This window comes from Argentina silus (assembly GCF_951799395.1).
Source record: "Argentina silus genome assembly, chromosome: 15".
Lineage (NCBI taxonomy): Eukaryota > Metazoa > Chordata > Actinopteri > Argentiniformes > Argentinidae > Argentina > Argentina silus.
Window position 1 is genome coordinate 13,750,244 of NC_139669.1, and position 20,804 is coordinate 13,771,047.

At 43.6% G+C, this 20,804-nt stretch overlaps 3 protein-coding genes across 7 annotated transcripts; all 3 read left to right on the plus strand.

Annotated features, from left to right (window-relative positions):
- The first annotated feature begins 215 nt into the window (after nucleotides 1-215).
- On the plus strand, nucleotides 216-5,259 carry abhd18 (abhydrolase domain containing 18). Its single transcript, XM_083685937.1, has 13 exons — nucleotides 216-332; nucleotides 768-876; nucleotides 1,689-1,773; nucleotides 2,052-2,152; nucleotides 2,286-2,361; nucleotides 2,657-2,741; nucleotides 2,913-2,940; nucleotides 3,058-3,196; nucleotides 3,310-3,399; nucleotides 3,555-3,659; nucleotides 3,856-4,219; nucleotides 4,313-4,475; nucleotides 4,559-5,259. Exons 2-13 carry the CDS (start codon nucleotides 785-787, stop codon nucleotides 4,611-4,613), a joined length of 1,383 nt encoding a protein of 460 aa, XP_083542063.1. The 5' UTR covers nucleotides 216-332; nucleotides 768-784; the 3' UTR covers nucleotides 4,614-5,259.
- Nucleotides 5,260-5,695: 436 nt separating this feature from the next.
- rnf103 (ring finger protein 103) lies at nucleotides 5,696-9,892 on the plus strand. Its single transcript, XM_083686138.1, has 4 exons — nucleotides 5,696-6,420; nucleotides 6,591-6,733; nucleotides 7,121-7,236; nucleotides 7,392-9,892. Exons 1-4 carry the CDS (start codon nucleotides 6,195-6,197, stop codon nucleotides 8,908-8,910), a joined length of 2,004 nt encoding a protein of 667 aa, XP_083542264.1. The 5' UTR covers nucleotides 5,696-6,194; the 3' UTR covers nucleotides 8,911-9,892.
- An 862-nt stretch (nucleotides 9,893-10,754) lies between these two features.
- Nucleotides 10,755-20,708, plus strand: immt (inner membrane protein, mitochondrial (mitofilin)). Of its 5 annotated transcripts, none has more exons than XM_083686742.1 (14): nucleotides 10,755-10,936; nucleotides 11,966-12,039; nucleotides 12,390-12,576; nucleotides 12,831-12,981; nucleotides 14,692-14,820; nucleotides 15,586-15,702; nucleotides 16,249-16,382; nucleotides 16,732-16,835; nucleotides 17,065-17,200; nucleotides 17,500-17,629; nucleotides 18,256-18,476; nucleotides 18,741-18,872; nucleotides 18,997-19,126; nucleotides 19,327-20,708. In XM_083686742.1, the coding sequence occupies exons 1-14, from the start codon at nucleotides 10,895-10,897 to the stop codon at nucleotides 19,932-19,934; spliced, it is 2,295 nt and encodes a 764-aa protein (XP_083542868.1). In that variant the 5' UTR covers nucleotides 10,755-10,894; the 3' UTR covers nucleotides 19,935-20,708. The 5 variants fall into 5 exon arrangements, with proteins under 5 accessions (XP_083542868.1, XP_083542866.1, XP_083542867.1 ...); XM_083686740.1 differs by having other exon boundaries at nucleotides 18,253-18,476; nucleotides 19,327-20,707; XM_083686741.1 differs by having other exon boundaries at nucleotides 15,589-15,702; nucleotides 18,253-18,476; nucleotides 19,327-20,707.
- The last annotated feature ends 96 nt before the right edge of the window (nucleotides 20,709-20,804 follow it).

Here is a 20,804-nt window from a genome sequence, read left to right on the forward strand (position 1 = left end):
ACCAGAAATCACTGTGCCAAATCTAGCCACACCATTTTCTGACCATTTTCTGTTGCCACAAATAAATGTGACATTAAAGTTTTTGACTGTCAAAATAATATATTGTATACGTATTATTGTCGTGAACCTTCCTGGTCAAAGGGTGGCAGCAATCTTTGATAAGTAACCAACTAGGCATCTTATTACACCACCGAATAAGAAATACATCCGTCACACCGCACGGAACGCTGGGATGTGTGAGTCCAATGATAGTGGGAATTCGCCCTCTGCGAACTCCTAGCTGTGCTAAGAGTTGTCACCGAAAGGCCATCAAAACATCGTTTAAATTTGAGGTACATTCCTCGTTGTGTTGTCTTTACATATGTTAATTGTATGTCACAATCTTTCCTGACCAGGGGCGTGCTGTCGACGACAGAATTCATTCATGATCATGTCAATTCAAGAGGACCGCTCAGCTAACTGTACCAGTCAATAGAATAAAGTAGCCAACATATCTGTCTAGAGAAACACTTGAAATTAATTTTTTCTGTGTGTCTAAAAACAAAAGTAGTATAAAGTTTGGCCGTTTTTTAGTTGATATTATGGTGCAGTTATGTAACCAGTTAGGTAATCATGTACAGCATATTGACATTCTCCGTAGCGCCCCCCCCGTGAGTCGTGACACCTGATGCCGAAATGAATGAATGAATGAATGAATGAATGAGAGGTCATCGAACTCTTAATTTTGCCTTTTGGGTGACATGTGTACTTGTGGTGTTTCTTTTCAGATGAGAGAACATTGTCCATGGGTGTCAGTCGGCTTGATGTTCTTTACAGAAGGCTTCTCCTCACCAAATTGTTCATCCAAGGATGGGGGAAGCCAGAGGATCTGAAACGGTACTATGTACAAAGAATCATAACACATGTTGGCAGGGTTGTATAGGTATCTGAATACATGTATTCAGAATACATTTGGAAGTGTTCAGTATTCTGGCACGATATATTTTAATGGGTATTCAGAATACGGATACTTTCATAAATACGAAAATGAATACTTTTAGAATACTTCAATCTTTTTCGCAACAGCCAAGCAACTCAATTGATCTCAATGTTGCTGCTCTGCACTGCACAGTAGCCCCAATGTGTGCCTAGACATACTACTTTTTACATATAAAATAATGTTGACGTCACAACATCCAAATGTAAGAAGACTACTACGTCTAGTCACAACTTAGCTGAGTGAAGAAAATAATTTATTCCACTGTTGATGGCTGAAGTTGGATGAAAGGCGGATTTCAATTCATGGTGCTAACAGTGCCATTTCAGAGTAGGCAAAACTATGTCTGTTACATGTTTATTTACCAGCTACTAAAAAAATAAAAGACTCAGCGGTAGTAAGTCCTTAAGTATTCCCTCCAGTCCTGTCTCATTTTAACTATTGCCATGGAATCAGTTAATTGCTAAATATGCTAAATATAACATTCTGTCCAAGTTCAGCACTATTCACCAGGGATATGATTTGCAGGCCCCTGAAGATTTTTCCTATCAAAATATGTTGAGAAATATTTGTTCAGTGTGTCCATGTTTTGGGTTAGGCTTAGGGCCATGTATTCAGTATCTGAAGTATTCTATACAACCCTGCATATGGGAGAGGTCTTGGTTGTCACTCTAAGAGGAAGTTTTATCTGTTTTTCTTTTTATTACCACAGAATATTTCATTTACGGAAAACCATTGGCAACAGGGAGAAGTGTAAGGATTTGGTACCAAAGGACTATCCCGTTTTCATTGACAAGGTACCCCTTCCTTTCCTCAATGAGTCTTCTGCAACAACAACAAAAAAAAGTTTTAAACAAAATTTGTTCAAAAAGTTTTCAAACAGTATTCAAACACATTTAGTTTTTTCTGTCTGATATATCCAGTGCTTTCCCTTCTCTTCTTGTAACTTGTAATGATAACTGATAACTCCAAGTTTCACAGTTGATAAACACATTTTGATTTAGCCTGTTCATGGTGGAAAGTGATGCAATTGTGTATATACTGTATGCATGTGTCTTGGTTGTTGTGTCTTCAGGTAGAGGATCAAACTGACTGCAAAATCCACAATGGGTACTTTATATCTCCATTGGAACATATTGTTCCTGGCATCTTACCACCAGAGTCCGTCAAAGCCCGGTAAGGAAAGACTTTTAGCGCTATCAAATGATGAGTGACATGATTATATGTTTTCTGTTATTTGGAAATCAATCCATACATGATGTGTTACTACTACTTAATGAGCCTTTAATTCCACTCGGCTGTTTTCAAGGTTCCAGTTCATAGTTCCTAAGAAATGGAAGAAGCACAAGCCAGTATGTATTCATCTAGCTGGGACAGGGGATCATGTAAGTATGCTGGACATGAATGGATATAGTTTAAGGAAACACATGGTCATAACATTCTATACACTGAGGGTGCTCTCTCACCTCCCTACATTTGTCTCTCAGAGGCCAAATCCTCCAAATATCAACTGTTTACTCCCAAACTCTTTTTGCCTGTAATGTCAGCTTTAGCCAGAGAGCAACTTCATATTTTTTGTGTGATGTACACTGCGGTGTACCACACCTGCTGCATGAAATTGTGAGTAATGTCTTGTGTGCATTGACATTTTCAATGCCTTCAATTTTGCTTTGTTTTCAGTTTTTCTGGAGGAGGCGCAACCTAATGGCCCGGCCCATGATAAAAGAGACAGGAATGGCATCACTACTCCTTGAAAACCCCTATTATATCCTTCAATAAGAGCATCTTAATTGAAAGAGACTCAGAATAAATGATGATGCTTTTTTGCTTGTCTATGCACTTATCTCTGTCTGATCTCTATGTTTTCCCCATAGATAGCATTATATTCTTAGTAAATGAATAACATACTTGTTCCAATTCCTTGACTTATTTCTACATGGATATCGGAAACCAAAAGACCAGATGTAAGTGGTTTTCAAAGTTATACAGTCATATATGTATTAGTTCTACCATTATTCAAGTGTAATAAACGTTGTATTATGATTATTGTTCTTTTTGATGTGTTCTTTGGGGTTTTGTAGTCGTTCTAGCCTGAATAATGTGTCTGACCTGTTCGTGATGGGTGGAGCCCTCATCCTGGAGTCTGCAGTGCTGCTCCACTGGCTGGAGAGGGAGGGCTACTGGCCCCTTGGCATAACTGGCATATCCATGGGAGGCTATGTGAGTTTCCATGGCTACAATCTGAGCCATATATCTTTAACAAAAGCTATTATAAAGTTAGTCATTCCTCAAAGTTTTGTCCATTGAAGTGAGTCTCTCTGGTCTGACCACAGATGGCATCCTTGGCTGTGACTAACTGGCCAAAGCCCATACCACTGATTCCCTGTCTCTCCTGGTCCACAGCTTCCAGTGTTTTTACCACAGTAAGATTTATCTAATCTCTCTCTCTCTCTCTATATATATATATATATATATTTATATAATCATAAAACAGTTTACATTTGATACTGGTGAGTGATATTGTTAATAATAATAATACAAATTGGCTCAATGCTTCAACATGCTTTGTGTTTAACAGGGTGTTTTGAGCAAAGCTGTGAACTGGAGAGAACTGGATAAGCAGTATGCTTTGATGCACTCCGTGTATGAGCAGGAAATAATTCGAATGTTGGAGTACTGTGGGGTACTGTATGCATTCCAAAAATGAAGACTACTTCATAATCATATTATTCTAAAGTAATATGCTTGGCACCTTGATAAAAGGCTTCCATATCATACCATCATCTCGACGATAACTGAGGGACATAACTCCCAATGCTAAAGGTAAAGCCTTCGAGAGATTTGAGATGACAATTTCCATTTGTGGTGTTTAATTTTAGGCTGATTCCTTTAAGATGGGTCAGGATTTTGTAAAGAGCTCGCCACACAGCCTTGACACCCTCTCGGACCTGGATTTCCCTTCTGACCTGTTGGGCCTCAGCACACCGGAGAGAGAACATATGGAGCTGCGCTCGTCTGCCCGGGCAGGGAGAGGAGCTGACGGACAGGGATTGCTGATTGGAGCGGAGCAGAATGGGCTGGACCAGATGCTGTCAGAAATGAGTGGCACTGGACCTCACATGAACATGATGCACCCCAAGAACATCAGCCAGGGTAGTGGGCAGCGCCAGTCCATTCATCGAGAGTCTCTGGACTTCATGAAGGGCGTCATGGATGAGTGCACACACATGGCCAACTTCTCAGGTGAGACTCGACTTCTTACAGTCAAATGGCTCACGGAGAAACAAGGACAAACACATATGCGTAATATACGGTATTGCACTTTGTGTTTGGCAGTGCCTGTGGACCCCAGTCTGATCATTGTTGTGCAGGCAAAGGAAGATGCCTATATTCCACGCACGGGTGTGCGCAGTCTACAAGAGATCTGGCCCGACTGTGAGGTGCGCTACCTCAATGGTGGCCACATCAGCGCCTATCTCTTCAAACAGGGACTGTTTAGGTGAGCCAATGGGTCCATATTTCAGAAAGAGCAGATGTTGTATAAATTCTGAATGACTAATTTGGTGTCTTGTTTGTTTACAGGAAAGCCATCTATGATGCCTATGACAGATTTCTTCAAAAGTATTCCAATATCTAGCCACTGACTACAACTCATCTTTGTAGGAAAATTCTAAATGTTTTGATATATAAATAATTTGAAGTATGCAGTGAAGTTTGAAGGCCTTGAATGATATAAATCATGAAGGATTACAATACAATTGGAACATTTGATCCTGACACACAATGTGGTGCTACAGAAATTACAGTAGATTAGTGTGAAAAAGAGTATATATCGTTTATATTAATAGATTTATGAATAGAGTTATCTTCTACTGATCGGTGCATGGTCCCAGTTTTGCCAATGTCACACCTTGTGCTCTTCAAATGCCTTCAACCCCTTCCATGACTGACGACTGTGTGCAATGGATAAAGATGTGCCTCACAACTTTCATCTTTGTAAATCATATTTTCCTATCAAACCTATCCCAAAACACCTTGAATAATTCAGAATATTACTGACACTGCCCAGCCCAAACATGTTTTCACCTGTAACGTCTTCCATATAGATACAGTAGGAGGAGGCTGTGTTGGCTAGTATTCAAGTAAACTCAGTATTGTGCTAATGAAGAATGAGGTCTACTGCTTTTATGATTGAACCTACTGTATCCTATGTCAGAAATCTCACAAATTCCTAAACAATGTTTTACTGTTCCAAAGTTCATTTTTCAAGTCTGTTTTCAACTCTGAAATAAAAAAAATAAAAAATGATACTACCTGTGTTGAATTGTCAAGTTTGTTACAGAAAGCAAAAAGTTTGTGTTCTTGCCTAAAAAGTTGCTTCATATTGTTTGAGAGAGATTGACGGTGAACCTTGCAATATAGTACATCTAATGTTGTCTATGTTTAAGGTTTAATATCGAAATAAAGATTTGTATCAATGGATCTGAATGCCCCGTCACGTAATTGCACCGTTTCTCTGACATACATAGATGACAATGCTTTGTCAATAGTGTAATATGATTATGTAATGAATCTCGCACAGATTCCACAGGGACTTTTATTTGAAACTTTTCTTTCTGCATGAGGTGGAACCGGAAACCATGCAATGACGTGTCAGCTACTGCGTCACTTTGTTATGTACACCAGCTGATCGGGCCATAAAGAAGATCATCATCAGCAACTGCGGTAGAGACTGCTACACTGCATCATAATATTTACAAATTCAGCTAACGACTAAGAAAGCTCATAAATTCAAGGAACGTTTTTTAAGTTTCCTTGCATAATCTGTTGTCTGCGCTGGATTGTTTTTCTTGGTGCAGGCAGGGCCCAAAGTACCTGGCATGCTAAGCTTATTCTAACGTCTCGTTTGCTCGCTTCAAGATGCATGTAACTAGCCACCGAAACTATTTGTGAAAATGGTGGACACACTGAGAACGAATAGTTGGACCTAAGTCCATCGAGAAGTGTGAATGCCAAAATTTGTGTATGCCAAAATTGTTCATGCTGTCAACGTTTGAACCTGCTTGATAGGATTTGGAGTTGTCCCTGCTTTAACGTTAGATTTGCAGAGGGGCTACAAACGACTGAAAGATAAACCTAGTTATAAACTCAATGAAAGGATACAGGCTCTAACCCGTACATTTACACTTTAACTACAGTAACCTTCTTACAGTGTAAGATGTGGTTAAAACTATTTTTCCTACTCTTGTATTTTTTGGTGTTATTCGTCTTGGCCAGATTTTTTGAAGCAGTTGTCTGGTATGAAACTGGTATTTTTGCCACCCAGTTGGTTGATCCTGTAACACTGAGTTTTAAAAAGTTAAAGACAATTCTGGAATGTCGAGGACTGGGATACTCTGGGCTTGCAGAAAAGAGAGATGTCAGGGAATTGGTCGAAAAATCAGGTAAGGTTTATTTTCTGTGGTTTAGGTTTGATAAAAACAACATTGCTTGTTGGGGTCAGTGCATCTGCCAAGCTTCTATGGATGGGGACAAGGTTAAAGGGCAACACGTTTCTCTATCCTTGCTCCATGTCTCTCATGTTTTCTCTTTGTCTATTATCTGTGTCTTCTAGGGGACCTGATGCAGGGGGAGTTGTATTCTGCCATCAATAATGAGAAGGAGCAAGCTGAGTCTGACTCAAGCACGACCTTTAGTGGAGAGATGCACTTCTATGAGCTGGTTGAGGACACCAAAGATGGCATTTGGTTGGTCCAGGTGAGCTGATCATATTGCTTTTTTACATCATCATGTACTATAATATGTAATATGTCTTTTTGTCCAGTCATTATATTTTCCTATTATTTATCTGTCAACTAATACACTGTGTCTGAGCACTGGTATTATGGGGAAAATTAAACACTTGATGATACAATTCTTCTGATAAAAAAATAAGTTGTGCTTTTGGTGAAATATGTTTCCTCTTTTCTTGTTGTTTGCTATCTTACCACATGTATTCCATAACTGTCTGATACACTTACATGTTCATATTTGAGGATGGGTCACAAATTAAAACAAAACCTAATTTTCAGCAAAATAACAGATCTGGTCTTTCCTCCTGGCAATAAACATTACATCTATCTCTATCTCTCTATCTGTCTGTAGGTAATTGCCCAAGATCGAGACGCTCTTTTGAGCGAAGCCAACTGGGGGAAAATGGTCCAGAAGGTTTCTCAGTTTGGCATTCGCACTGGCACTTTCAACTGCTCTACTGACTCAAGGTGAGTTGGATACACAGCAAAACTGCATTATAATAAATTATTTCATGATTGTCATTGACAATTTACACGTACAGCATGATCTTGGCATTTCTGCTATTTATGTTATACATCTGTATATGCATACTATTAGCTGATTATATTGTCATCTATTGCAGGTACTGCCGTAAACGAGGTTGGATGAAATCCACACTGATAATGTCTGTGCCCCAGACCTATGCATCAAAAGGGAAGGTTATGCTGAAGGAGTACAACGGCAGGCGCATTGAGACAGAGCATATTTTCAAATGGATGACGGCACATGTCGCGTCCCGTATCAAAACCATCCACCTGTCCCAGCAGCTAGCTGAAGAGTGGCACCCCAGTGAGAAGCACCCTGTTAAGATGTTCCTGTTTGCCAAGCTTGCCCAGCCCCCAGCCTTCTTTTCAGCTCTCAGTGTCAAGTTCACAGGGCGGATCGAGTTCATCTTTGTCGATGTGCGAAGCTGGGACAATATGAGCTGTCTGGAGGAGATTGGGGTTCAGCAGACACCCTCATACATCCTGAAAATGCCAGAGGGGATCTACAGGTACGGTAACAGCACAGGAGAGTTCATCTCCTTGCAGGCCATGGACACCTTCCTACGCTCGGTCCAGCCGGAGGTCAACGACCTGTTTGTGCTGAGCCTTGTGATGGTAAACCTCATGGCCTGGATGGACTTGTTTATAACGCAGGGCGCCACCATCAAGCGCTTTGTGGTTCTCATTAGCACACTGGGGACCTACAATTCCCTGCTCATCATCTCCTGGCTGCCAATCCTGGGTTTCCTCCAGCTGCCCTATCTGGACGGCTTCTATGACTACAGCCTTAAGCTGCTGCGCTACGCCGACACCACCACCATTGCCTCCTGGGTGAGAACGGACTGGACCTTCTACTCCTCCCACCCGGCCCTGTTCCTCAGCACCTACCTGGCCCACGGGCTGCTGATCGACTACTTTGAGAAGAAGCGGAGGCGCACCGACGAAGACCAGAATGCCAACAACCTGGAGTGGCTGTCCAGCCTCTGGGACTGGTACACCAGCTACCTGGTCCACCCCATTACCTCCTTTCATAACTTCCCAAATGAATCGGATTGGGATGACGACCCAAACTTCCTCCTCGAGAGGTTGGCCTTCCCCGATCTCTGGCTACACCCTCTCGTCCCCATCGACTACATCCAAAATCTGCCCACCTGGAGCTTCAAATGCACACAGGTCTGTGGACCAAACCTTGAAGGGGACTGCGGTGGAGATATTGACAGTGATATACACAACCGTACAGGAACAGGACAGACGTATGGCTCCGACAGTGATCATGAAGAACAAGGCTGTGGTACAGCGAATAAATGTGCTTTCAAATCATGTTGTCATATTGAAAATGGTGGGGATGTGCCATGCGCAAGGAGGGAGGAGCAGCAAGCCGATTGGTCCCAATGGCCCGGTGACATGCTCCACTGTACCGAGTGTGTTGTGTGTCTAGAGAACTTTGAGACTGGTTGCCTTGTCATGGGACTGCCCTGCGGCCACGTCTTCCACCAGCAGTGCATTGTGGTCTGGCTGGCAGGAGGACGCCACTGTTGCCCAGTGTGTAGATGGCCACCCTACAAGAAGAAAGCAGTCAGATCTGACCCCGGCATGGATTTACTGGAGCAGGATTAGCAGAGTGATACTGCCTCCTGCACTTAACTTATAAAAAATACTTGATGTGTCCATCGTCAGTCCTTAGACCCTAGTAGTTGGTTTTCATTTTATTTTGGGGTAGTGTGAACTTGCAGCACACACTAGGGTTATCGGTTGCAAGGGGCAGTATACTACTAATATTATTAGTTTTGCTCATGAATAATCACTTAATAGAAAAGCATTTTGATTCAGTCTGCCTTTTGTTCAGATAGTAGATGATCTAAAATGTAAGATGAAGGGATGTGAATGCCCATTTTCCCCCAAAGAGCACTCAAGAGAAAGAAGGAGTACTAGGAGCGAAATTATATAAGAAACATATAAAACCAAAAGGTTTGAAGTAAAATAATTTGTGTCCGCTTGAGAACAATCTTGTCTGTGAACAATGTCCACTTTATATATGGCCAGTCGCAATATGCTCCATTATGTAAGAACTTGATGGGTCATACTCAAAATCCCATTGGGCCTTTCATTCCCTGATTTATTTTCAAAGTTATATTTCAGGCATGTAAATTTAACAACTAAATAATATGTTCTAACTTTGTTATATTACTGCATTCTTTCCCTGCATTATCAAAGAAAAAAATAAATAAATGGAATGACCCTTGACCTTGAAATGGTGTGTTATGCAGCGCTGTTGCAGACTAGGTTTTCTTGTGTCATTGGAGCATGTTGATGCCTCTTATCTGTGTTTTTTTTTTTTAACAGATTAACATTATTTATAAGGGGGGGGGGGGGGGGAGTACAATTCTACTCACTAGTCATGTCCTCTATGATGTCGGAGATTGAACAGAGAATTATGGGAAGCTTTAACATGTAACATGTTATCCATTCAAATAAGTTTGAGTTTTCAATTGGAATTTCTTGTTAAAGGGTGTTTTCCATATTTACCATAACTGAACCATGAAACTAACACAAATTACCCATAGAAGCCTAGTGCAACAGTTGAATAAATATGCTTACAAACACCAATTACTCTTATCTTCCTTTTCATTGTTGAAGAGACCGCCCATATTGGCTACTGCAGCTTAGTTTATGAGGTACAACCTCACATTAGTTCAACCTCAGATTAGATTGTCATCATGTGTCATTTGTCTTCAGTGTTGATGGGGAGGATTTTGCATGTAACTTTTTTCTTTGTGATAGTCTGTCCATGTGTAAATTCCCTATCATCATTTTGCTAAAGCAAGAACATAGGATTTGCTTGGTGGCAACATCTTTGACCAAGGCAAGAGCTATAATGATTATAGTTTCAGATTATAGTGTTTGAAATTGATATAATTAGTTAAAATGTGAAATGAATATTTCTATGGTATCCAACAACACAAGAGAAGTGAGCCTGACGTCACCACCCAACATAACTAAATTCCGGTGTCACTGCCCAGTCTGATCTGCCCCAAGGACAGGCGTTCAGAGATGCATGCTGCCGTGATTGCTTTCGATTGCATTTGTTGCACCACTTACGAAAGGGTTGGTGGGGAATGTGTATTGCTGACACACGGGCAAATAAGTCAATCTCCACTACACATCAAGATAATGTCACTATGTTTATCCGTAATGGACATCTGTATCATCATCACTTGTACTAATGTATGCATACCCCAGACACTATTGAGTGGGCTATATGACTATATATGACTCTCTCTATATATATTATAATAATATAACATTATTAATAATTATAATAAATATATAAATATGTTCTCAAACATATTTATTGATGTAATGAACTATGAACTCATGACGGTTTTTTTTTTTCTAATATATTTTCTTTCGCAGTTGGGCGTACCCAGAGCGCACGCGCACCGCTCCTGTCACTGTTCACTCGGCAAAACGGGTGCCTGGAAATATCTCGTGTGTCTGGGGGTGGCTAACTACGTCTGAGGTTGACCGCTTTTATAATGTTTTGCTGAACTGAAAACATAATTTTTTTCATAATTAACGAAGAAAGGGAGTACCGACAACAATGCTGCGTGTCTGCTTGAAAGGGGCAAATTGTGCAGCGCGGGTAAGTAACCTAGAATCTGCAGCTAGCAGCCCAGCTAGCTGTTAGCTAGACGAGCGGTCATTCAGTGACCCACAGACTGGGCCTGCTCCGCGGTGTCATTGTTGTCAATAAACGAATACAGATTACGTTCTGAACCATGTTTTATAACCTACCCACCTAACGTCTTTTGTTCTTAAATATCTTTATTTGATCCATTAAAACAAAGCGGTAATGTATATTGTCAATGAAAGCACAAGCTGTACAGAACGTAACTTACGCAAAGTAGGTTACGTAACGTTCGTAGTGGAAAGAGGCGTTATTCTGTGACTGACTTCACTGCCTTGCGAATAGAAGCGACGACTGAAGGAGGGAGCGACATGGGTGTGCACCAATGGACACTGCACTAAGGCAGGACTCGTTGGCACTTGCATTATCCATTTCTCTATTGTAAATCCATGTGCAATGATAAGTTTCATCAGACAAACTTGTCCGCAGTATTTGTTGATTGACATACTCGTTAATATAGCCAAAGCGTTGCGAAAATGCAGTCACATTGCCCTGACCATAACGCAAGTAGCTGGTTTAATTTCCAACATCGGGGAAAAGAAAGGGCAAATCGTCATATCTTTATCAAGGAGACATGACCTTGCCAGATTCAGTACATACAAGTACAACCAATTCAAACAGACTGGCATTTGTTTTAGTGGAAACGTCTATATTGCAGAATTATGCTTTTCTAACATAGGTACCATCATCAATATATATGTTCAAGACTATGAACAGCCAACTTCTCTTGTCAGCCATCCCTCTACTGAGATTAACTTGGGTTATCAATGGTTTGTTATGCGTGCGTGGTGACCCATTGCTTGAGTGGGTGTCAGAGTTTTAAGAAGTGTGACGATAAGAACATATGATATGCTATTTAAACAGTTTTAGGCTTAGTCCAGTTTAGAAGGCTTACGTATTTTAGGCCCATAATGAACTGATGTAGCGCATGTTGATAGTGTGTGTGTGTGTGTGTATGTTTTATTTTTATCTTTCCCTCCTCAGAAATGCCTGTGTGGAAATGCACCCCTTCAACCCCTGCAGCAGTGTCGTCGCTACACTTCAGCTGGAGGCTCAGGGTAGGTGACTTGCTCCTCAGAAGATATCTTTGATATATTAGTGGCTTTACTGTTATTGTCCTGATTGGACAAACACATCTGAGATGCGTTGTTTGGGCATTTGAGTCTGCACCTGATAAGTGCAACTCTGTTGAGTAAATGCAGCGCTGCATGTTAACTGTTGCGTTTATTAGGAGTCAACTGAAGTGAAACAGATTTTCATCCAATTCATCAGTGACTGCTGTATGGTGGGGATGTGCCACTTGTTGTTCACTTGATATTAGACTCTAATCATTGTGAATGGATTTTTCTTTGTTAGTTTGAAGAACTTGATCAATTGTATTTGCATGTTAACTGACTTGTGTGTGCAGGGGGTCTGCAGGCAAAATTGTGGCTGCCAGTCTTCTTACCGTGGGTGGAGGAGTTGGTAGCACAATTGTGTACGCCAAATGGGATCCCAAGTTCAGGGCCAATGTTGAAAAGTCTGTACCATACTCAGACCAACTGTTTGGACTAGCTCTCGGTCCACCTATTCCACCAGTTGTACAAAAGAAACCAGTGAGTAGAAAATTCCTTATCATTGAAATATAGGAAAATTGAGGAATGATATTGAAAATGTGTGCTTTTTCTGCACTCTACTCAATATCAGAGCAGTAAATAATGCCTTGCTGACCTTGCCCTTAATTGTAATTCTGTGTCCGTGATATTGTACAAATAGCCTGTCTAGTAAAGATTGACAGATGACAAGATAATGTCATGGAAATGTTCAGTTCAAGCTATGCTGACAACGTTGTTCTACTTCTCACTCCAAGGCAAAGGTTGAACCTCCTCAGATTTCCTACATGTCTGAACTGCCTAAAGACTCGAAGGCCAAAGTGGAGGAAACTGAGAAGACGACTGAAACACCGGTAGAGCAGCCTGCTGCTGAGGAGCCCCCACCTCCAGCACCACAGACGATAGATGGTGAGTTTCTACTCTAGTTTCTACTCCAGCACCACAGACCGTAAAGGGTTAGTTTTCACTCTAGCACTACAGACCATGGTCCTCTGTGGCTCAGTTGGTAGAGCATGGCGCTAACAACACTTCGCTTGTGGGTTTCGATTCCTGCTGGGACCATATATATACTGAAACATTTATGCACTCACTACAATCGAAGTTGCTTTGGATGAAAGCATCAGCTCAATGCCATATATTATTGTTATTGTTATTATTATTATTATATTACACCATGACATGTCAGTAAGAGTCAGGGGGCTGATATGCTCTGATCTTGTGAGTGAAGTACCAGGAACGCATTGGCGCGTGTTACAACCCGGCTCACTAGGGGAAAGGGAAGCAACATAAAACCAGAAAGATTTGGTAAGTTATAGTTATTTTATTAACAAGGAACGTTTTATAAAGGTAACAAGGGTGACAGAATAGGCGACTACTACAAAGGAAAAAGGGCCGGCAGGGGCTGTTCAACTGAAACAAACAAATATAACCAAAAGAGAGCTCATAAAAGGTGAGCAAAACCTAAACATTCATCATTTAAACAAAACCAAAGCGGAAACAAAACCTCACTGGCCTAATGCAGCGGACAAAACTTAAATACAGGCAAGAACAGCCACCTCTACTCCTCAAGTGTCTAAACAAAAGAATCCACTCCGTGTGGTGCAAATCAGTACAACACGACTAAACTTGGCCCAATTTTTTGTAACAATAACAAATAATAGTTGAGTGCGTTATGCACAGTATTACAATACAAACCGAAATCTTTCTAACACAAGTCTCTACCAAAGTCTCGCAAGGGAACTGTTCAAACACACACAGCCCCCTGACTGACAAGCTGGCCCCACTTTTATACGGCCCGCGCTGGGTCCCGATAGGCGCGCTTGTTGGGACGTATCCAATCCGGATCCCTGCTGGCGATAACGACGGAGTGGGCGGAGCCTCGGAATCTTGTAGCATTGACGGCACAACAAGAGACATACACGGGCAGGCGTCGGCTGCGGCCGTAACAGCATGCAATTGTGTTAAGACTATTCAATGAGGGGATCAAGGACTTAAGGCTCTTGTGTGTGCACATCTACCAGAAATCCAATCACATGTTTCACAACTGATCCCAACTGAATCCAATATAATTTTTCTTTCCAAATCAGATTGATAACTGTCAATGCCCCTGCTGTTTTGATTGTATTCTGAGGCAGTAATTGAAACAGGTCAGAAATATTCATTTTCTTATCACTTAAACAGTTATCTTTTTCCTAAAGGAGTCTTGACTGATTTTTTAAAATATAATTTCACTGCACTATTTTCACACAAGTGAAGTGAAAATGCAGCAAGATGAAAGGGCATGGCTTTGATAGGAATGTGTGGGTTCTCAAAGATGCTTTGAGGCTTTAGTACAGAAGTAGAGAAAACACCGTGAGGGCATATGCCAGTTGGGTTTTTCAAGAAGACCAGTTTACCTTCAGATAACCAAGTGTACTTAGGGAAAACACTGAACCGGAGTAGGAGAAAGGCTGCATGGTTTATTGTAGAGGTATGACCCCGTATCTAAAGCTACGAGTTAGTAGTGCTGTGTTCTCTACACAGTGGCTGGCTGTGCCATATGTTCTCTTTGTAACCATAACACGACCGCAGCCTTGCCAGGACCAGCCCGGTCTGAACTGAGCTCCACTGTGTTTGCAGAAGCCTCTGCTGAGGCGGCTCACATCATTTCAGCCATCAGCGATGTGCCCTCTATGCCAGCGCCAGGCACCTACGAGACAGAGGCCGAGCCCCAGCCTCCCCCGCCCGCCCCCCAGCAGGCCTCGGCAGGTCAGCCCTGGGGTGGACACAGCCACTCCCCTCACCCTCCTCCATCTGCATGCCTGGGTGTATGGCGCTCTCATTCACTCTCCTGCTATGTTACATAGAGGGTCCCCTAGGGTGCATGCCCAGCCCTATGCCTGTTCTGTTCTAATACTCCTCCTCTCTCTCTCTCATCCACATGAAACTCTGGTGATTTTGTCGTCTCGTCTTCTCTCCTCTGTTTATGCCACGATTAATTATTTTTTCATTCTGCGTCCCTGTGCCCTCCCAGTCCCATACCCAAACCCAGCACAAACCACTCCCAAACTGAACCTTTCCTCCTTGATTTCACTAACTTGCATATTATCCAATGCATGTTTTGTTTTTCTTTTTAGAGAATGGATGTCGTTTGGATGGGTATATATGAGTTATTTTTGTGTGCTATAATGTGTTTCAGTTTGTGCTTGTAATTGTCGATGCTTGAGCATTTATTGCTGGGGAAAGTGCAATGTGTGTGAGTGTGACGGCAAATGTATTGTGTGGAGGATGGTAAATGGGGAGGAGGGGCTCATTGTAATGGATGGAACCGAATAAGGAATGGCGTCAAACACGTGTTTGATACCATTCCTATTCCGTTCCATCCCTTACAATGAGCCCCTCCTCCCCATTTTCCATCCACCAGCCTCCACTTGTACGTGCGTGGGGGGGGGGGATTGAGTGGAATGTATGGAGAGAGTTATCTGTGTGTGTTTGAAGCGGGAGAATGTACTGTATGTATCTGTGTGTTCATAGCAGCAGAATGCAAAGAGTGTGCACATGAACATGAGCCTGCAGTGAAAGAGCGTCCTGTGGAAGAAGTGGCGGCTCGTCTTGCTGAGCAGGATAAGGCCGAGCAGGACATCCTGGACTGTAGGTGTCCCTCTCATTACTGCCCTATCTGCGCACACGCACACATTTACGCAGGCTTACCTTAATATTTCAGTGTATTCTTAGCCACTCAGGGTTTCACCAATGTCAAAAAACATAAGGTGGATGCTGATTATCAGGGGTGTTTTTCTTGCCAACTGTCAATGTATATGTGTGCATGATATCTCAGGATCAAATTCCTGCACATATATTGACACAGGATTATTTCCATTGTCTAGTTGAGGTTGTTGTGTATATATATAAGGCATATAGGGAGGATGATGAAGTTTGATATATATTAGGCTTGGACCTGTATTCTCAAACATGTATACCTTCTCTCCAAAATACCCTGGTATATGGTAATACCTTTTAGCTGACTTTCAATATGACTCGACGGTATTGACAATATTGACAGAAATAAACCGGTATAGGCTTAGATTTCCCTATTCACCCGGTAATACTTTATCCCCTGCCCAACCCTAATAAGCATGTAGATAGAGCTAGTACGGTCATGACATGTCAAGGTGTCTGTGTTGATTATGTGTGCAGCTCTGACCACCAACCTGGAGGATGCCCTGGGCAGCACAGCCAAGATGGCCCTGCAGGCCATCGGTGCCCACGAGGCAGCACTGCTGGCCATCGCTCAGCACACCCACAAACTGAAGGAGGCCATGGAGGCTGAGGTGAGGGGGACAACCTAGCCCTTACCCCATTGCACTAGTGGAGATCTGAGAGGATTTGATAAGTGCAAGAAATATGGTATTAGCTCCACCTTGCCCTCTTGGGAAAGGTGGAAATGTCACAGTATTGCTGACCCCTATCCAAGCCTCTCAGATCTCCACAAGAGTGAAGGGAATAGTGGCTGGGGGGGAGGTAGTTTGCAGGAGTTTCAGCTTCAACCTTGATCCTCGATCTTCATCTCGAAGGTTAACATTGCTCTCAATTAAAGTGTAAGCTTGAGGGGAAACATGCATAGAACTGTGGAGAAACAATTTTACTTAAAGGCCTGTTGTGGATGTTTTGTTTTGTCAGGCTCCCCCAGATCAGAAGTCGGCCCAGTGGCGAGTCCTGGAGGATGCCCTGAGTGAACGCATCCGGATGGTCGATGAGGCTGGAGAGGCCCTTCTCAAAGCCAAGTGCGTTCTGCTTCTCTTTCAAAGATTTCTTTTTGTTTTAATGTTGTTGCCACTAGCGTGCTGTATGTCATTAGTATGTTGACTAGATGTATTAATGATAACTAAATATATTGAAAGGCAAGAAACAGTATTGTTAGCTTTCAATGGATTTGCAATGCTGTGCAGTGTTGTTGGGTACAGTATTAGTACCACAGACAGCTTTTCAGTGTTCTGTGTCTTTCGGCCTCAGGGGTGAGTTGGAGAAGCTGAGGGGACTGATCGACGGAGGGAAGGACTCAAAGATTGCCGCAGCCCGGCCACAGATCCTGGCTGCAGAGGAGAACCTCCATAGCATGGTGGTGGATCTGGACAGTGTGGTTACCAAGGTAGACTGGCCACTCTCACATTTGTCAGCAATGTACGCATGCTGTCTCTCTGTTGACACTACTGTAATGCTGGTGTCAAGATCCATTGAATTGTTGTGGAGCGTACAAGAATGGCAGTGTGTTTGATAGTCTCATTTCACGATGATGAAGCAAAGAGCTGTGATCCCAGCAGATGAAGTGACTCACTCTGAGGAAGAAAATCCCTAATGGCCGCTCCAGCTAGACCGAATTGTACTGTAGCCCCTCAAACTTCCTACTAGACCAGTGTGTCACCTGCGTGGTTGTGGTGGTGCTTGCAGGTCCAGACGGCGCAGTCGGAGGCTAAGATCGTGTCCCAGTACAGCGACCTAGTGAACGAGGCCAAGATCCAGTTCCAGAAGGAGCTGGACAGCATCACTCCAGAGATCCAAGCCAACTGGAAGGGACTCAGTAAGTCCAGGGACAATTAACCCACTTTCACCCACTGCTTCTCACAGTGGCTGAATTTCTAAATATATTTTGTCTATTATTATATATAAATGTTCTGAGTACACACTACCTACCTTCACATCTCAGTAAAGCAGTGATCCTCAACCCTGCTTCTGGAGAGGCGCAGCACTGCAGGCTTTTGTCCCAGCTCAGCAGTGACACACCTGATTCAGCTAATTGACTGATCCTCGAAACCGTGATTAACTGAATTGGTGGTGTCACCTCTGAGCTGGGGCCCAAGGGGCAGAAGCCTGCATTTCTGTGGCCCCCCACGACCAGGATCATTGAGGATCAGGTAGACTCTGCCATATGACGTCACCACGAGAAGCAGGATGACTTCAGAGATGTTTCAGATTCACCAAGCCAGGCGTTCTACTCGCTATCGATTGTGTCGGTGTGTGACGAGAAGGCTGCTGAGTGAATTGTCTTGCTTTATGTAAACTATCTCTGCCGGTAGTCGTCCCCTGCTTATGTCGTGCCAACGTCTTGAAGAAATTAAATGTAATACATTTAAGGACTGGAAAAAAAGTGCACAATAATGATCAACCCTCCAAACTGATGGTGTGGCCCTGGTGTTGACCCAGCAGGGAAGCTGAGCCAGGACGACCTCAACTCCTTGATCGCCCATGCCCACCGGCGCATCGACCAGCTGAACCGCGAGCTGGCCGAGCAGAGGGTGCGGGAGCAGATCCACATCGAGTCGGCCCTGGAGCAGCAGAAGCTGGAGGACCAGAAGGCCCTGGAGACGGCCGTGGCCACAGCCCTGGAGCACAACCGCGAGCAGATGCGTCTGGAGCAGGAGAAGAAGGTACACCACAATGGTTCCTTATTACTGCTTTGAACTTGTTTTGAGTCGAGGATTCAGTTAATTCAGGATGCGTTTAAGAATATTACATAAACTGCCAACATGTTATTGTGTGTGCAGGGAATAGCCCATATCATCCATACTGCAATGTGTGTGACAGTGAAATTGGGTTCTGTCCATGATTGTGCTTCAGAGAGGCATCACTCAATGTGTGTTGGTGGATGGTTAGATACGATGATGGATGACTTATCTGCGTATGTGTGTCAGGTGGAGGAGACACGGGAGGTGATGGAGGCAGAGATGCGGACACAGCTGCGTAGACAGGCTGCGGCACACACAGACCACCTGCGTGACGTCCTCAAGGTGCAGGAGCAGGAGCTTCGCTCAGAGGCAGAGGAGGCAAGTACAGTACACACACACACACACACACCACCCTGTGTATTGAACAATACAAACACACATACATACAATAAACCATATCCAATACAAACCAAGTGATTAATGTATTTGACTTCTGATCCAGGTCCTGAATAGTAAGATGACGGAGCAGGAAACTCAGTACCGCCGGCTGACTCAGGAACAGCTAGACAGCTTCACCTTGGACATGAACGCAGCCTACGCCAGGCTCAAGGGCATGGAGGGGGCCATTGACAGTGAGTAATGCACACTGGGAAATACACACACGCGCACAGAAGAAAATGCTGACACTGCACTCTCTTAGTCAAGGTCATTTTTTCATATGCAAATGTATACAAAAACAGTCCCCTTCTCAAGCCTTCCCTGGTAGAGGCTGTTCTCTGGTCTGCTCTGTACCATTGAGATACCCAAGCATTGTTATTGTCGTTCCCTGCAGGTCATGTGATTGCAGAGGAGGAGGCCCGTAAGGCCCATCAGCTGTGGCTGTCTGTGGAGGCTCTCAACTACACACTAAAGACGGCGGCCGCAGACGCCCCCACCGAGCCCCTGGATGGCGCCGTCAAGGTCATCCAGGAGAGCTGCCCTGACAACGAGTTTGCCCAGGCCCTGACCACCGCCCTGCCTGACGCGTCTCTCAGCCGTGGCATCTACAGCGAGGCCTCCCTCCGCGCCCGCTTCTACAGCATCCGCCAGCTGGTGCGCCGTGTTGCCCTCATCGACGAGACACGCAACAGCCTCTACCAGTACTTCCTGTCCTACCTGCAGGCCATCCTCCTCTTTGAGAAAGTGCAGGAGGCCCCACCCGCGAAGCTGGCGACCGAAGACCTCGACACGTTCAAGCTGCTCTCGTATGCTGCCTACAGCCTGGAGCACGGCGACCTGGAGCTGGCCGCCAAGTTTGTCAACCAGCTGCAGGGCGAGTCCCGCAGGGTGGCACAGGACTGGCTCAAAGAGGCCCGGCTCACACTAGAAACCAAACAGGTGGTCAGCCTCCTGTCCGCGTACGCCAACGCTGTGGGGTTGGGCACCACCCAAGCACCGTAAGGTTCATACCAGACAGGTCCTGTCCAGAAAGAACCCCTAGACCCTACAGGATAGAAAACAATTGAATAGGTAAAAGACAGATTGTAGGAGCTCAACCCTGCCTAGTTGGCTAGGTGGAGTTCTTTACCATCTTGTTTATACCTATCCAGTCCTTTCAGAACTAGTGTTGAGGAAGTAGGGGCTACGGGGTATTTCTGGACCAGACCCATGCCTGCTCGTACATGGAGTGCCCTTGTCTGCATCAACAGTGAGCTCTGCCTCTTTGGAGGAATTTAATTTATGAATATAATGAAATAATATCAGAGGAAATATCTGTTTGAAGCACGATGCCACTGATGGGCGTATCCCAAGTTTAAATGTGCCCTCCTTTTCCTTGAAACCTGCCCAAACATCTATAGAAAGAGTTGGTACCTACAGATAGTAGTACTAGTGTTTGAATGTACCTCAGTCATGTTCATATTACGTTAATTCCAGGCAGGGATCTCAGAAGGTGAGATGTTGCACTCCCTTGTGGATAAAACCCCTCACTGAGTAGCACTGTGTGTGCTGTTAGATGATAGAAGGACGCACGGTCCAATGCCACTCTAAAAGAAGTAACCTGTCCACACTACTAGCCTTGTTCATCGTTTCAACTCACATGTGTAACGTTTTCTTCAAATGTTCATTTATTTCTGGTCGTTTATTGATCAGACGTTTTGTGGAGATTCAACTAAATAATCCATTTGTCATGCTATTTCCTCCCCGTCAATATTGGATATCAATAAATCATGGTTGTTGACAAGAGCTCAGTGGAATTTTTTAATTTTTTTTCATTATCATCCATTATGTGCTCTCATCTCAGGCTTAGTTTCAATGGCATTTTACTTACAA